This window comes from Bactrocera dorsalis, chromosome 5 (assembly GCF_023373825.1).
Source record: "Bactrocera dorsalis isolate Fly_Bdor chromosome 5, ASM2337382v1, whole genome shotgun sequence".
NCBI classification, from domain to species: Eukaryota; Metazoa; Arthropoda; class Insecta; order Diptera; family Tephritidae; genus Bactrocera; species Bactrocera dorsalis.
This window is the reverse complement of record NC_064307.1, coordinates 44,600,647-44,618,362: the sequence shown is the minus strand read 5'-3', so window position 1 is coordinate 44,618,362 and position 17,716 is coordinate 44,600,647. Positions and strand designations below refer to the sequence as shown.

General features: G+C 32.3%; 1 protein-coding gene across 2 annotated transcripts; it reads right to left on the bottom strand.

The window, feature by feature from the left end:
- Positions 1–264: 264 nt before the first annotated feature.
- Positions 265–1,884, bottom strand: LOC125778938 (uncharacterized). 2 transcript variants are annotated; one of them, XR_007423036.1, is made up of 5 exons: positions 1,632–1,884; positions 1,493–1,570; positions 903–1,377; positions 671–827; positions 265–606 (listed from the first exon to the last, which is right to left on the bottom strand). XR_007423036.1 is itself a non-coding variant. In XM_049458739.1 (3 exons), exons 1-3 carry the CDS (start codon positions 1,765–1,767, stop codon positions 1,280–1,282), a joined length of 312 nt encoding a protein of 103 aa, XP_049314696.1. In that variant the 5' UTR covers positions 1,768–1,884; the 3' UTR covers positions 834–1,279. The 2 variants fall into 2 exon arrangements, 1 of the variants encoding a protein (XP_049314696.1); XM_049458739.1 differs by lacking the exons at positions 265–606; positions 671–827 and having other exon boundaries at positions 834–1,377.
- Positions 1,885–17,716: the final 15,832 nt, after the last annotated feature.

The window sequence follows — 17,716 nt, the reverse complement described above, 5'->3', positions numbered from 1 at the left end:
AGAAGCATACTGGTAAAATGACTAGTAAAACGACCTGGAGCCGTGACGGGGACTTTCCGTAAATCTTTCAGTCACACTCTTAAGAGCCATGGGCACTTTTTTGACCGTTTCTTTTCATTACGTACCTAATTGTGTGATTGTATATACCGTTCTTACTCAAAGCTTAGTAGCATAACAAAATGTATAGCTGCACCGCTCATTCACGTTATATGTGCCCAGTGTTTTACCAGTAAATTAACTAGTAGCTTTTCTGCAGGTTTACTAGTTTACTGACGGTCATTTTTTGAGAAAATGTGTGGTGAAATGAGAGTAAAACTTCTAGTGATTTGACAATTTTTTTGACCGTCATTTTGCAGTTAAATACAAAGTGAAATACTAAGGTTTTTTACTTGCCATAATGTAATACCGCAAAATATATTTAGAAATAAAAATCCATTTTTTTTGTATGTTTTCTTTTATATTAGTATTTTAAGAAAAATTTACTATTTTGTTATAAGTTTTTTTTATTCAGCAAATAGCGTTTTTGCTTTTGCCTGTTGTGGCTTTGCTCAACGCTCTTTCGGACTTCCTTTTCGAAGTCGATGCGTCCATGCAGTTTGAAAATTTCTGAAACAAATAAAACATAATAACAGAAAACTTGGTAAATAAAGTTAACAATAGTATGAATTACCAAATAGAGCCACGCTAACTATTTTTAATTCTGAAAGCGATTTCTTCCCGCACCTCCCATCCCAATTGAACAAACTGAGGACTTCGTCGCCAAAAACTCGCTTCACAACCACGCCAATATCCCCAGAAGTGCCCTTTAAAGTGAAAAGATATGTTATCTGCAAAGACATTTGTGATTTTGTTAATTCATAAACATGTATACTCTAAGAAAAAAAAACAAAAACAATACTCACAACTGCATCTTCATAATTTTTTTCTAATATCTTCTCCTCCAAATCAAAGACCGCATCCAAGGTCTGCATTGGCATAAAAACTGCCAGTTCGGTGTGAAAGTCTTCGCATCTTTCTCCCGAGATGCGGCACACTGTCTGCTGCACCTTTTTTACTAGGACTTTCGTCTCTCGCACGATTTTGTGGTGGGCCTTGACATCAGTTTTATTAATTATCTGAAATATGTACATATGTAGATAGTAATAATTGATATACACCTGTGTGCACAAAAATAGCAGCTAAATTCAAAATTGAATTTTACTGCTATTTTTGCACACACAGATGTATGAAAATTTGCATTAAAAAATATATAAAATGTATACTTCTGTAAGGAAGTGACCTAAATATAATGATCACTTACGTTTTCTTCCAATTTGTCCAGGCGACTTTCCAAGTTCAATTGCCTTTCCAAAATTAAATCTAACTTGGCCATTATATCTGTAAGAATAAAATTATTTGTAGCAAGTTCATACTTCTATATACTAGGAATAATTAGTAAAAGTGCTAAAAAAAATATTGACTTTAATGTTTTACGTAAAGTGGTTAACATTACCTTTGTTTGCATCTAAGCCCTCGGAAGCAGTTGCAGTTTCTTCAGAGTAAAACATGTTTTGGCTGTGCGGAGTGAGTACTGTAAAACATTTCATAAAGTCTGAAGAAAGTTATTTCTATATTTATTTCGAAATTCTTACCTTGACTTGAAGAGCTAGCGTAAAAATTATGCGATAGTTGCACTTTTTTCCTTTTTAAGCCCTTAGGAGTGGAAGTTGATGGTGGCGTCACATTAAAAATATCATTCGACTCCATCATATTGCTCCAACGATGCATTATTTTAAAAAGAAAAATATATATAAATTAGTGAAATTCTAAGTTGAACAGATTTGATAAACAGCAGAATAAACATACAACTAGTGTGCAAAGTCATAAAAGAGGTGGTGTAAAATTGGAATTAAAAGAAAACGATTTTCATGAGGTACGCAAAAGTATTTGTATTTAATATTTTTTTTGGAAAAGTATTAATTCTTCACTTAACCCACTTGCTACTAAAATGCCAAGAGCAGAAAATGATTCAAGGGGTTCACTAAAGTAATTACTGATTTCTTTAAAATTGTAACCGACTACTACTTCTGCTCCCGATTCAATACTCGTATTTATGACTTTGAAAGGTCCCGTCTCTTGACTGAAGCAAAACGAATCTTTCTCTTTTTTAGGATTTATAAAAAACGTGTCAAACATTGAATTGTTTTCTTCTATTAAATTGTTTCTTTCTTCAATTCTTAAATATAGCTGTTGCAAAATATTCGTAGGGGATTTAATAAGTTTTTTTAAGCGCTGCATGTAATTTTCAAATTTGTAAGCAGAAAATGTGTCTAAGGGACCAAATTCTGTAGCACTTTCAGACAAATGAAGTAGGCCATGCAGGTTAAAACTTATCAAATGTTCCCCATAAATATTGCCAAACAAACTAACAAACTCCTCTAATAATTGTTGTACAATATTTGCTTCTCTTTTGTAAGACCTTTCGCAAGAGAGAATACGTATACTAGCATGTAGTAAAAGAAAATGGTAGTACAAATCTTCATCAACACAATTTTTTAAAATAAATATACCAGAGTATAATAAAAATTGTCGATATTCAGTAGATTTCCAACTTTTTAAATCATTGAGATTTCTGCAAACTCTTCCGAATTCAGAAGGAACCCAAGAAGAAACAAAATTGATCTTTTGATTCATTACGTTAACGTTTACTTTACTTACTATAAGGTGTAGCAGCTTTTTAGCTACACCTAAATCGACGAGGTGCATGGGATCTAAAGGGAATTGAGAAACCATTCCAAAAGCTGCTACTTCTAGAACGTTTTCTTGTTCCCGAAATTCTAAATTATGGTGTGCCGGATCATTTCTATTTTTGAATGAAAAATCTGTTCTTAATTCACTTAAATTTTTAGAGAAGAGAGAATTTTTTTTTTTTGGGCAGCCGTGCTTTGAATTGTGATTTTGAACCCCAGTCACAAAAGCTCTCGCTGGCGAATCACAAGTAAACAAACGAATATTAAAACTTTTCAAAATTGGATTTATTAAACCGACTTCTAACCCGTTTTTTTCTCAAGTACACTACCTCGTGACAAAATTCTTTCATAAATTCATTTGTGCAATTTGGTTTCTGTTTTCCTGAGAAGCAGGCAATAGTGAAAGGAGTGGTTTTCGGAAAGCCAACAATTGAACCAAGAATGGGCCATAGGGCTCTGTTCGAACTTTTAAATAGCCTTAAGCCGTCGATTCCAACATCTATTAACACTTCACTTTTTTCATTCAAAAATGGAAATGAATTTGATTCAAAATGCTTTTGAATGCCAATATACGTAAATTCTCCGCCGGAGATATTCTTTACAACTGATTTAATTTTTGTTGTTTCAAGCACAGTTTTTGCAGACAAGGGCAAATCATGCACTCCTATTTTTCTTAAAACACTGAGCAAATCGCTCAATACGGCTTGAGACACATTATTTTTAATTGCCCATAACTTTAAATGCTTGCACTTTTCTGCACTTGAAACAACTTCATTTTCATTTTCCGACTGGCATTCTGAGCTGGAAAATGAGAAAGAATCTTCAGGAGTAGAATGTAGCGCAGCCGCGGCAGCTTCGCCATCTTCCCCATCAGCACGCGCAAATTCCGATAAACTTTCGTATCGCACTGAACTTCTTTCACACTCCTTTTTAACTTTGCACATTTCATTATAAAATGTTTTCCTCTTCATTTTTTGTATAAATAATATCACTTTACTCACCTGATGTAATTGTTTTGTTCTCGTTAATTCACACGCGCGTCTTTTTGCGGCTTTCGCGTTCACTTGTAAATATGCAATTAATTGTGATACATATGTCGTGCTGCCACTGACATGAAAATAAATGCCACAGCAGGTGGAATTGCTTTCTCTTCTTCTAATATGCCCGATTTTTTAAAAAAGCTTTGCAAATTAATTGATTTTGTCGATTGGGCAACACCATTTTCTTCGTTTTGGTCTTTTTCGGTAAAATGAAACATTGCTCCATTCCTATGCATACAATATGCGCGAATGAATAAAGCATAATGTGAAAGTTTGATGTTGTTTCTTTTTGCCAATCATTACTACAAATTTTCAACATGCTTTTTTATGTATTGGTAAAAATGCTTGAATGTGTTTGAGAATCGGTTATGGAATTTTTGCAGGGATGTTATACACACATATTTACATGTGTACGCATATAAGTATGTATGATGCTATTTGAAACGATTCTTGTTTTTGTGAAGCAATGTTTGTATCTTTTGTGGGTGACATATTTACATGTGTACGCATCAGAGAGCTGCATTGGGTATGTTCGAACCTGTTCGATCACCCTCATTAAAAATCGAGCACGAGCGAGCACCACACTCGGCAGCAATGGGTTCGATCGAGTGGCACACCCGGCAGCTGCTTTCTGAGTGTTCGAGTCTGTTTGATCATACTCTCTTCAAAACGATCACAAGCGAGTGTCCACACTCGACACCCGCAGCTAACCCGAAATGTGTTCAACTATTGCCACGGATACTCGGACAGAACACGGGTGTAGAAGAAATGTATCAAATTTTTCTGAGCAAAAATATGAGAAATTATTAATGTTGTATACACTTTAACAGTCAATATTATTGAAATACAGCATTTAAACTATATGTATGCATGTATCAAAGGAATGACGCATTTTAAAATTAAAAATATATTTGCATAACCATAACATAAGACCAGACAAGCTGTAACTGCCATTCGCAATTTTGCAACCAATAAAATCTTCATTTTTCGGCCATTATTTTCAATAAATATCATGTAATACGTATCATATAACATTCTTAACACTCACAAAGCAAATTAATCAACTGTACTGACGATTACACATAAACAAAAAATGCTTTGCACACTCGAGCCTAAAAATTAAAACATTTATTTAAATATTTATATTTACTTTATTGGGCCAAAGAATATGACTCGCTTTGTTGAATCAATGAATATGACTCGCTTTGTTGAATCAATGAATATGACTCTTGCTTTGTTGAGTCAAAGAATATGACTCTTGCTTTGTTGAGTCAAAGAATATGACTAACTTAGTTTACAAAAATTCTTAATCTTAAATACAAAATTGCTAGTAAAGACAGAAAGCGAAATACAATTAAAATTCCAAAGAATTCTTATCAGCAAAATCAATAAGTGCAACGCCTCTTAAGAATGTCGATCGTAAAGACATACTTGAAGCAAAGCGGAAATGCACTTAAAATTCTTTAGAATTTTGGTTACAAATAATTATCAATGCAATTTTGACTATTTTATAAACAAATGAATAAAATTAAAGAGTTCGATGCCTCTTATGCACAATTAAGTGGAAAACAATAAAAGAACTTAGCTTATTTTAATTTATGTACTAATGACGTAAGTATGTTTAAGTGTACATGTATGTATGTATGTAAACAGACATACATGTATGTTTATATTAATATTTTGTGTGATGGTGAAGTGGATATCATAACTCCCCCACCGTTAGCCTGAGGCTCCGACGAAGAGATTACATAAGTTCTGTTATTGTTTTTTATACAGATTATAATAATAGTACAGATAAAAGTAATTAGAATTCCTATATTACTCCCAGTGTTTATTATAGTATTTCTAGAAAGATTATGTTTTACAGCCTTTATTGTTTCGTTAAAATCTATTTCGTTAAGATTTAAATTCGGGAGTGATATATTATTTTCTTTAACTCTTAATGCTAGTTTGTTTAGGATAAACATTTCTTTTACATTTATTTTATAGTTTTCATAGATTTTTAAATTAGTTTCTACAAAGCAATTTTCATATTTTATCAAAAATGTTTTCAAATTTTCAAATATTCGTGGTTTTTTACAATTGGTAATAATTTTATCATGGTAATTTTTAAATATAAGTAAGCCTGGATAAATTTCTTTTTCTTCTTGGTTTTTCATTGTAGTCATATTACAATTAGGTTCTAAATTTTTTACAATGTTTGTTAAGCAGTTATCATTTATTTTTGTTAATTTCTTATATTCTAAAACGTTCGGTTCATATATTTCATTTTTATATATTAAAACAGTATTTTCGTTTAAAACTACAGTTTTATTTTGGATGTTTGGTAGTGGTTCAAATACAACTTCAGCGAATGTTTCATTTAAAAATTTTGGGATGCTCAATGTCAAAACTACTAACTTTTCTTTATATGTAACGGATACTTTTGTGTGTAGGTAAGATTCTGTTTTGTTAATAAAATTGAATTCTTCAGTTGTCAATATGTCTGATGGAATTATTCCTAGTTTTGAATTAAAAATGACGTGTCCTATTTCATTTACGTGGTCTATCAACAAGTTGATATCATTGCTAATCTGAAAAATGTTTTCGAGAAAATTTGTTTCGTCTTCTAAATTGAGAATTTTGTTTTGGATTTCGGTTTTAAACTTATTTATATATTTTTGAATAGTTTTCTGTTGTTTGTTAATATGGTTTGTGATATTTAATATTTTGTTCTCTATGGAACTCCCCAGATAATTCATTTCGTTTAGGGCGGTCATTGTTTCAGTCTTACTTTTTTCTAGAGTTTGAATTTTGTCCATAATTTCTTTTTCGTCATCACTATCCATTGTTCCTACTACAAATTTAAGTCCTTTCCCTATTGCGTTTATTAGTCCTCGTTTCTGTCTAAAATTAGGAATTAAGTTTTTAATTTTTGTCCTACATATGTCCATGCTTTTGTTAACGCTTTCTAATAGAGGAGTAACATTTGTATATGTGTCCGAAAGTCTATGTATATTGTCTTGTAAAATATTTACTGTTTCAAAGTATTGAGTAGTGTTAATAATATGTATTACTCTTAGGTAGTTTTCAATAATTTCCGTATCCTTCAGTTTAATTGGTATATAACCGTGGTTGTCTGTCAAGTCTTCAACTTCTAAGTATTGTGCTCCTGTGTCGAGTAGCACTGATGCGTAAAGTAATATAAGAAAAATCATCTGAAAAGGTGGTATATTAGGAGTTTTGAGGTATTACGTTATTTAAATTTTGAAATTTTTTATTTCTTTTAATGTGTGATTTGTAATATTTATGTCCTCGATCTGTTATAACGTGTTCATTATCTAATCCAGTGACGGTTATTTTTCGAAATTTAGAATGGTTTTTACCTCCTCTTTCATCCTTTAAATAAACAGGGCCTGTCTGAATTTCTACATTTTCGCGTGTTTTGTTGAGTTTATTAATAGCTTTTTCTTTATTCTTTAGTATTAGTTCTCTAATTATTTGATATTCGCTTGGGTCTATATTTCCATTTCTAAAATTAATTGGTTTCTTTCCTGTACTTGAATGGATTGTATTGTTATAAAACATAATTATTTTATATATTTTTTCTTCTGTATTTTCTGTATCTTTATTAGGATCATGTTTTAGAATTCTAATATGTTCATTTATAGTGTTGTGTAACCTCTCTACATCTGAGTTAGATGTATGATTATTATTTGACGTGTAATGTATCTCAATTTCTTGTTCTCTAAGAAATTCCAATAGAGGTAGAGCTTTAAAACCTAGTTCATTATCTACAACCAATTTCTTTATATTTCCTACTGTTGACAAATACTGCGTTAGGGCTAATTTAAATTCTATCCAAGATCTATTTTTTATTTTAATTGCCTGTGCAAATTTCGAGAATTTGTCGATAAACGTTAAAAATAGTGTTTTCTGTAAACTATAAAAAACATCTACGTGAATAATTTCTCCAGGTTTCTCAGGAGTTTCAGTTATTTTATATTCTTGTTTGATTGGACGCCTGTCATATTTTTCCTTGTTACAAATATCGCAGTTATTTATATATTGGGTTATTCGTATTCTTAGTTGGGGGTGATAGATTATTGTTTTCAATTCTGCAAAGTTTTCATTTATTCCTCTGTGATTATTTCGTTTGTGTTCTTTTTCAATTTTTTCTGTTAACTGATTTTCATCTGCGATATCTTCTAGTAGCTTTTTACATCTAATGATTTTGAATTGCCTATTTTCGTTAAAATATTTCTTGACTGTTTCATTGAAAATATTAAATAAAGATTCATCTGTAATTAATATGGCATTAGTCTTATTAGGATTAAAATGGTTTTTTATTATGGTGATAAGTGTTTGTTCGTCGAATATTTTTGCAGTTATTGTTTTTCTTTTATTTTTAAAAATATTTTCGTTTTTTATTTTTAGTGATCCCGATACAGTTTTATTAAGAATTATTTGCCGTCGATAGAAATTTATTGGGTAATTAGTTTCTAAAATGGTATTTTCATTCTGAGTCATCTCGACTGTTTCATCCATTTCAGTATTTTGGGTTTCTTCATTAATATTTATTTCAACTCTTGATAATGCATCTGCATTACCATTTAAAACTCCTTTTTTATATTTTATTTCATAATCATATTCTTGTAGACGAAGTCTCCATCGGACCAGTTTAGAATTCGGTTCTTTAATAGAAAATAGCCACGTTAAGGGTCTATGATCCGTTTCTATCAGAAATCGCCTGCCGAACAAATATGGTCTCAATTGTTGAGTAGCCCATACAATTGCTAGTAATTCTTTTTCTATAGTACTATAGTTTTGCTCATGATCATTAAGTGTTCTACTAGCAAAACAAATAGGATGTCCATCTTGGGACAACACTGCTCCCACTGCGAAGTTGCTTGCATCCGTTTGCAAAACAAACTTTTTATTGAAGTCTGGATACGCCAAGACAGGAGAATTAGTTAATAATTTTTTTAGAGTATCAAAACTTTCTTTATAATCAGGATCCTTAACATTGATTTTAGCGTCTTTCTTTAAATACTTTGTGATTGGTCGTGCAATTTTCGAGTAGTCTTTAATAAATTTGCGATAATATCCTGCGAGACCTAAGAATTGTTTAATTTGTTTTTGGGTTGTTGGTAATGGAAATTTTTGTACGCATAAAATTTTATCTGGGTTTGGTTTTATTCCTGATTCAGTTACTATATGTCCTAAAAAACTAGTTTCTCTTTTCAAAAATTCGCTTTTATCTAACTGGATTTTTAAATTTACTTCTTTCAAACGTTTAAATACTTTTGTTATAGATTCCAAATGTTCTTGAAGTGAGGTTGAAAATATTATTATGTCATCGAGGTATACGAGACAAATTTTATTAATAAAATCACCTAGGACATTATTCATCAGCCTTTGAAAAGTGGCTGGTGCTGTTTTTAGTCCGAACGGCATACGAAGGAACTCGTAGTGGCCGCCTTCTACGCTAAATGCGGTTTTTGGAATATCTTTTTCATTTATTTCAATCTGATGGAAGCCTTTAGCAAGATCAAGGGTCGTAAAATATTGACACCTTCCCAATTTCTCCAAAATTTCGTCGATGTTGGGAATGGGATATTTATCATCAATGGTGACTTCGTTTAACTTACGATAGTCAACCACCAATCTCCACTTTTTCTTTTTGCTTGCATCCAGTTTTTTCGGTACAATCCATACTGGAGCTGAATATGGTGAATGGCTGGGTCTGATTATCCCGGCATTCAACATTTCTTTAATTTGTCTACCTACTTCTTCCTTATGAATGTATGGGTATCGATAAGTTTTTGTATTAATTGGAATGTTATTCACAGTCCTTATTTCATGTTTTATTGCATTGGTAAAAGTTAAATCGCTATTTTCTGAATAAAATATTTTTTTAAATTTGTTTATTAACTGTAATATCTTTTCTTTTTCTTCGGAATTGAGGTGTTCAACTCTTATTTGTTCCGAAATTGGAAGTTGTTGGGTTTCCTCTCCTACATTATATATGCAAAAATTTTTTGTATTAGCGTTTTCAATTTTAAGAGGTGAAAATTTTATTATTTGTGGGGTGTCTCCACTAAAATTTATTGTAGCGTTAATTTTAAAGTTATCTGCTTCATATATGCCTTCTAATATTTCTAGACTTTTATCGTTTGAAAATTCTTGGTTTTTATACACTAATCCTTCTTTGCACTCTACTGGTAATTCAACTTGATATATTCCTGGTTTTCCAAAATGATGTTCCACTTGTTGATCTCCATATATTAAAGGTATTTTATTTTTACCTATAATGATTACGTCGTCGTTTAAATTTATTATTGCTCCTAATGGCTTTAAAATATTATTTCCTATCAATCCATCGTAAAAATCATGGAAGTTACAAATAAAAAATTCAATTGATACGTCCTTACTACCTAGTTCTTCAAAAAGAGGGATACGAACCTTTTTATTTATTTTGATTATATGTTGTAGAGTTTTAATAGTTATTTCATTCGTTGGTATATTCCATTTTGGGTGGCATATGCCTGGATTAATAATTGAATGTGAAGCTCCTGTATCAATTAAAAATTTTAAGTAGCCTAATTTAGATTTTATTGTTATATGTGGTAATTTTCCCGTGAGGCTGGAAATTGAAAATTTTCGTATGTTGGTTGTTTTTGGAAAATATTTACGTCCATAGGTTCTGGTTGATTATTTTGCTGGTGACTTACATTGGGTGTATTATAAGAACTATAAGAGTTTCTTTGTTGGTTTGAGTTATTGTTAGGCCTATATTGAAAATTTTGTCTAGAATAATTTTCTTGCGAATTATAATTAGGTTTATATTGGGTATTTTGTCTATTATAATTATTAGAATTGAAATTATGTCTGTTTTGAAAATTTGAATTTGGTCTTTGTGAATTAGAATTAATTCTGTTATCATTTTTGTAGTTTTGTTTATTAAAATTTCTATTTCGTGGCTCTTCTTCGATTTGTTTGGTCTTGTTGCCATTATATGCGTAGCCTGCTTGGAAAAGAATTTCCATTGCTTCCTCCAGCGTGTCTGGATTTCTACAAGTCAAAATAGTTTTCATTGGTTCGGGAATTTTTCCTTTAAAAATGTTAAGTGCTGATTTCATATTATTTCTGGCTATTTCGGATGTGCCAGTATTTTCTCCCATTATTAGATTGGTTTTATTATTTAATCTCCGTAGCTTATCTTTTATTTCGTTATAAAATTCTGTCGTGTTTGTTCTGAATACTACTGCTCTCATATTATCATAAAGTTCTTCTACGCTCAATTTTTCTCCAAAATTATTTATAAGGACATTCTTAATGTCCGCCCACGACTGTACATGAAAATTTATTTCTATTATTTCCCTAGCTCTACCTTGTAACCTACTTTTTATTATATCAGAGAAGAGAAGTTGGGACATTTGGTCATATTGCGTTAGTAAGGGGTGTATTCTATCTATTAGAGTAGTAAAGTTGTAAAGGTCATGTCGTTGTCCGTTAAATTCAGGTAATGTTTTGAGGTATTTGATAGGGTCAAGGGTAATAGAAGGTGCTTGGGTCATGATTAAAAAATAAAATGAATTTATATATGTAACACTTTGAATTTCAGTTTGCAATTTTTCTTAGTAATCTTAATGGTTCTCTCTTTTTTTTTTGTTATTCAAATGATTTTTTTTTTTTGTAACAATAACTTTGTAACACGTATACTTATAATATATATGCAAATAACTTACTTTACACAGGATTCTTCGTAAATGTTGTCTTAACTCACTTTATATAGGATTCTTCGTAAATGTTGTCTTCTTGTAAGAACTCACTTTATATAGGATTCTCCGTAAATGTTGTCTTCTTTTTGTAGGAACTCACTTTATATAGGATTCTTCGTAAATGTTGTCTTCTTGTAGGAACTCACTTTATATAGGATTCTCCGTGAATGTTGTCTTCTTTTTGTAGGAACTCACTTCATATAGGATTCTTCGTAAATGTTGTCTTCTTGTAGGAACTCACTTTATATAGGATTCTCCGTGAATGTTGTCTTCTTTTTGTAGGAACTCACTTCATATAGGATTCTTCGTAAATGTTGTCTTTTTATACAGGATTCTTCGATGTTTTTATTTTTTATTTTTTTTTTTTGGTTTGTTCACTACCTTAATTTTTTTTTAAGGATTTTATACTTTACTACCTTAATTCTTTAAGGATTTTAGTAAAATTTATTTGGTACGCGTTAATTATTAAAATAAAGAAAAGTCCTTGATTCTTCAAAGAAACTTTTCCGCGTATCCCATCCTCGTCGCCAATTAAAACATTTATTTAAATATTTATATTTACTTTATTGGGCCAAAGAATATGACTCGCTTTGTTGAATCAATGAATATGACTCGCTTTGTTGAATCAATGAATATGACTCTTGCTTTGTTGAGTCAAAGAATATGACTCTTGCTTTGTTGAGTCAAAGAATATGACTAACTTAGTTTACAAAAATTCTTAATCTTAAATACAAAATTGCTAGTAAAGACAGAAAGCGAAATACAATTAAAATTCCAAAGAATTCTTATCAGCAAAATCAATAAGTGCAACGCCTCTTAAGAATGTCGATCGTAAAGACATACTTGAAGCAAAGCGGAAATGCACTTAAAATTCTTTAGAATTTTGGTTACAAATAATTATCAATGCAATTTTGACTATTTTATAAACAAATGAATAAAATTAAAGAGTTCGATGCCTCTTATGCACAATTAAGTGGAAAACAATAAAAGAACTTAGCTTATTTTAATTTATGTACTAATGACGTAAGTATGTTTAAGTGTACATGTATGTATGTATGTAAACAGACATACATGTATGTTTATATTAATATTTTGTGTGATGGTGAAGTGGATATCATAACTCCTAAACTCGGACACTCGAATATATTGATCCGCAAAACACCCGAACCCAAACAAACACGTATGAACGACACTCGAGTGTTGTGATCAACACGTTCGTCTGCGCACAGTCGCTAACAAGCAATCCTTCTGCTCGTTCAAAGAAAGCAATACAAGCCGGTTTCGGGTAAGTGTTCGAGTGTGCACGGAAATTGTGTATCCGTTGCAGATCTCTGGTACGCATATTTGTATCTTGGTTTGTGTATACATTATTTGTTCGGCAATGTCGCACACATATGCATATTTACATACATATCTACAAGTTAAGCTTTCTCTCGTTGAGAGAAAAAAACAAAATTGTTTTCGCGTTTAACAACGGTGCTGCATGGATGGCAGCGCGACCGCGTTACTTTATTGATTGACATAAAATGTGACTAAAATTAGTGCTTAACATAATTTTATACCTAAATTCCGTCTAGCCTGCAGTGTGGTGGGGTGATGCACTTCCAGGAATTGGCTTGTGAAGGTGCATAAGCATTTCGGGTGCGCGTGCCGGAAGTCAAGTCGTTGTTACTGAAACTGCTGCGGCGATTTGCTTAAGTCAGTAAGTTATGTAGTAGTTGCGCAAGTTATGTTGTCGAATTGTTGATAGGTGTTGTATTAACTTACATAAATTAAGTTTTTATTTTATTGATTTAATTTTTAAAAACTAGCGGACTCGCGTCCGCGGTCTTTCTTTATTAATTGCTGTCTAAAAACTAATTACAAATTATTTCTTAAGTCTAAATTAAACCTAAGCCTGTACCTGGTCACGTTGCCAACAGTTGCGGCGTCAGCAGTTGAACGGACGCGCGAGTTGTGGTTATTGAACCCGTGTTTTAATACTAGATTAACTTATTGACCGATGAATACTGAACTTTAGTTCAAATATTCTTATTAACACTAAACTTCAGTTTAGTGAATCGCTAAGAGAAAACCACGACTTGTCGGATTAACCGTCAGAATTCTTCTGTTCATTTATTTCCAATATTTTCTTAAGCTAAGTTCTATTTTCTGATACAAAATACATTATTTCTTTTCTTATTATTATTTTGGCGCAACCACTTGTAGTTGCGACAATATTTGTCAAGTGGCCTACTTCTCACATTACATCAATTGCATTCCCTCAAATATTTATGTTGCACTATTTATTGTGACGTTAATTGCTATCGCAATATTCGTTTGAACATATTAAATGTGCAGCGGAAATCCAATGTAAGTGCCCTGGTTTGTTTCGAAATATGATATGCATATTTCGTGTGGTCGCAATATTGTTGCGGTAACAAAAAAGGGAAAATATTTAAGTAGACCAGTTAATTCTAAGTGTTTTGGGGTAGGTTGTTAACGTTGACGTCGGCATTATTTCTTTGTTGCAGTTCTTATGGATTGCAGTTGCATTCATATCGGTCATGCCGATAGTGGTCGGCATCTCGCGCGTGTGGAGTCACTAACTGATATTGCTGATGCAGTGTCAGCAATTGGGTGGTTTAAAGCTTCCAGCTATTGACCAACGGTGGGAATTAGCTGACGGTGTGAACCACTGTGTTAACTCATATAGAGCAGTGCGCGCACACTTTTTACTGATAAATGATAATATCACGATTTGAATTTGAATTGTACCTACATAAGTATGTAAGTTAAATAAGTTAAACAATTCTTATTATTTCAATTATTTATTTTATAATAATTTGGTGGACTACTGCTGCACCTTATGAGCTACAATTTTCTAACTAAAACTTAAATCTAAAGAAAAGTATATCTAGAGCCTATGTTTACTATTAGCTACGTGGCTTTGCATTGTTTCACTATTAATAGCATCAGGCGACCAATGCAGTGGCTGACGTGAGATAACGAATTTCCTTATCTTCTCAATATCTTCTGTTGTACTATTAATAATATCGAGCGACCAACGCAGTGGCTAGCGTGGGATAAGAATTTTGTTCACTCAAGCCACGCGTTAGTTCTCCGTCTGTGGATGAGCTATTTGAGTTAACTCCTCCCCTTCTAGTTGTAGGCCGTCCTCGGGCTTCCTCAGGCTGTCAATAACAATATTTAGGGAAGATGCGCGTCTCTTTTCTTTTAATTTTTGGAGCACCTTCAAAATAGAAAATACAATAGCTATGATGAGGAGGATAGCCACGCTAAACGTTGCGGGCCTTGTTGTCAGTTTTTTTTTATCTATTTCTCCAATGTATTGTAGATTCTTGATGTTAAACCTTTGTAGGTATGATAGACTTAGAATTTCTTGGTGTCCAGTGATATTCAAGAACGCCGATGTTGCTGAGCTGGGATGTCGTCTAACAATATTCTTCATGTTCGAGAATAGAGACCCATTTATTTCGACTTCTTCATCGAATGTCACCAGAAATGTACCATAGATGGTTTTTCCGGAACTGTTGTCCATTTTTATAACAGCAGTTACATCATTTAAAATGATGATACCGTCGTCTATTACTTCCAATGGTTTTAGGTGGCTGGGACGAGTATTGCAATGTGCCGTGCCACCGGAGTGTAGTTGTTGAGAGCAAGTGGTGAAAGGTAATTTCTTGCAGAAAGTCTTAGTTAATGTATTGGTGCAGTTTCCAATTTGCAGGATCTTATCGCCGCAATCTGCAACGTTGTTGCCTTTAGCGAAATGTAGTATTGTGCCGTTGTGTTCGACAGGAAAAAGAGTTATCTTTTTACAAACTAAGCTAGGTTCAGGATATTTAATTATGAAATGTAGGAAATTATGATCTAGTATTACATTGACATACGCTACTTCTATTAAATCTATTATTGTCATACCTGTAGAGTGCTCATTTAACATGTTTTCTATATCTTTAGAATCGAGAATAAGAGGGTTAATAACGCGAATCTTTGCGAGTGTAATTGACAACAATAGTGTTTCAAGTTCTGAGATTAAGGTTCTATCCCTTGCTAGTAATGTTTCGTAGAGGTGACCAGTGTCGATTTCTTTATCTTTTGCATAATTAACGATAGTATTTACGGTTTTTGTTAATTCGTTCATGTATCCGAGTATTTATTATTGCTTGTCTATCTATTGACTCAATTAGCTTTTGTTGATTGAATTTTAGTTTTTCAAAATCAACAAAATCGGGAGTTCCAGCAACCACTTTCAAAGCAGTTCCTAGAATATTAATACTCCTTGCTTGCCTATGGTGAATGTTAACAGTATCTAAAAGTCTTTCTATATGACCTATATCAGATTCTAAAATGTTTTTCATATGCGACTGTGGAAAGTGTTTCATCAGTAATCTTGTTTCGCCAGCTATTTCTGAATACATGGTTAAATTAGATGAGTGTCTGAGATATTTAAAATGCTGCCAGATAACTACATTTCCATCGATTAGTGGGATGTAGTCCGAGGGTGTATAATCGGATAGTTTTGCTGTTGTTACAGTCACGAAAAACAGCACGGTCGATAGCCTAAATAGAAAAATATAGTTTAGAATAGAAATTGGGATTTAGACTTATCTTAAATTGTCCTTATGGACCTCTCTCCCTTTAATTAGAACCGCTGTTCCCAAGTCGGCTTCTATTGTAGCTTCTTCATACAGAGGCGTAAGTTTGTTGCCTAGCCTCTTATTTATTTTCATAAGTACTTTATCCCCTACCTGAAAAGTTCTGTTACGTCTTGTCTCATGATGTGTCCGTAGTTGTATTTCTTGACTCTTTTTTATTTTTTCTCTTATATCTGCTTCGAGATCTGGTGGGTGGGAGTGTATTACGTCGATTAGTCTCTTATTTATTATAGAGTGTACAGACTTATTGTATTCAATTGTTGCTTGAAGTATTAATTCAACTGTGTCATTAATGTGTTTTTCAAGTTTCAAGCACCTAGCAATTTCCGCGAGGGTATTATGAAATCTCTCTACCTGTCCATTTGATGTACTATGGAGTGGTAAGAGTTTATAATTTGAACGTTAAAACTATTTTCCAGAAGTGATTTTATTGTCCCTGAATTTAAAGATGGCTCATTATCGCAAAATATAACTCTGGTATAGAAATTCATAAGTTGTAAAATTGATGGTTCTATATCAATTATAGTTCTCGACGCTATAGGTTGTACTATGGCAAATTTTGAAAATTTATCGATACAAGTTAAGAGATATTTTTTATCTGTAGAAAATATGTCAATATAATTATATATTAAGGGAGGTTGTTATTAACTTCCTCTCTTAAATATATATTTTAAATAAAAAACCTTGCAGTTTCGAGCTTTACAATTCTTTATTGTGCCGTAATTAAGAAGAGAAATAAAATATTCCTCGGGTCCTCTTGATGTTGTCTTCTTCTATTAACTCCAATTGTGAAACTGAACCGATTGATTGAATTTACTGAGCTGAACTGCATTGATGCATTGGTGGTGCTAATCCTTTTATACTGCATTTGAACAGTGGCGTGATCTAAAGTCAAAGATCTTATTTCGTCTGGCGCCGTATTTCTTCAGGTCGTAAATATGATCATTTTAATATCTTTTAATTGTAAAAATGATCATTTTACGATTTTGATAAATGATGCGTACCGAAAATATTAACAGTGCGAATTATTGCTCAAGTTAATTATTTACTGTCTGTATCATGTTGAATAAATATTGCTCGTACTCCAATTAGTATGCTTATGTGATTGCTGCTCCCGTATGTGTGCTTGAGTGCTCGCTACTCCGGTAATGTTATGTTAAGTGTTCTTTTATGTTTAATTGTGTGTTCGCTGTTCTTATGTTGCTTGTGCGAAGTCTGCTACATGTTTGGTTGTGTGTTCGTTGTTCCTATGTTGGGGTGCTCGTATTGCTTCTTGTATTCATTTATTTATATAAATTATTCGTTCTTCCACTTAAATGTGGAAAAAAAAACAAATTTTTTAAAGTTTAAACATTTATTGAACTTTTCCTTACAGCTACTTAATTTCGACTGCTTAATACTAACAATTCTGTCTTACACTATACCTATCAATAATTTATGGTCACATTGCACTTCAATGTGACCGTATAAAATTCGGCTGCGCTGACGTTGTAACTCTGCTGTGGTGTTGTTGTTGATTTCCG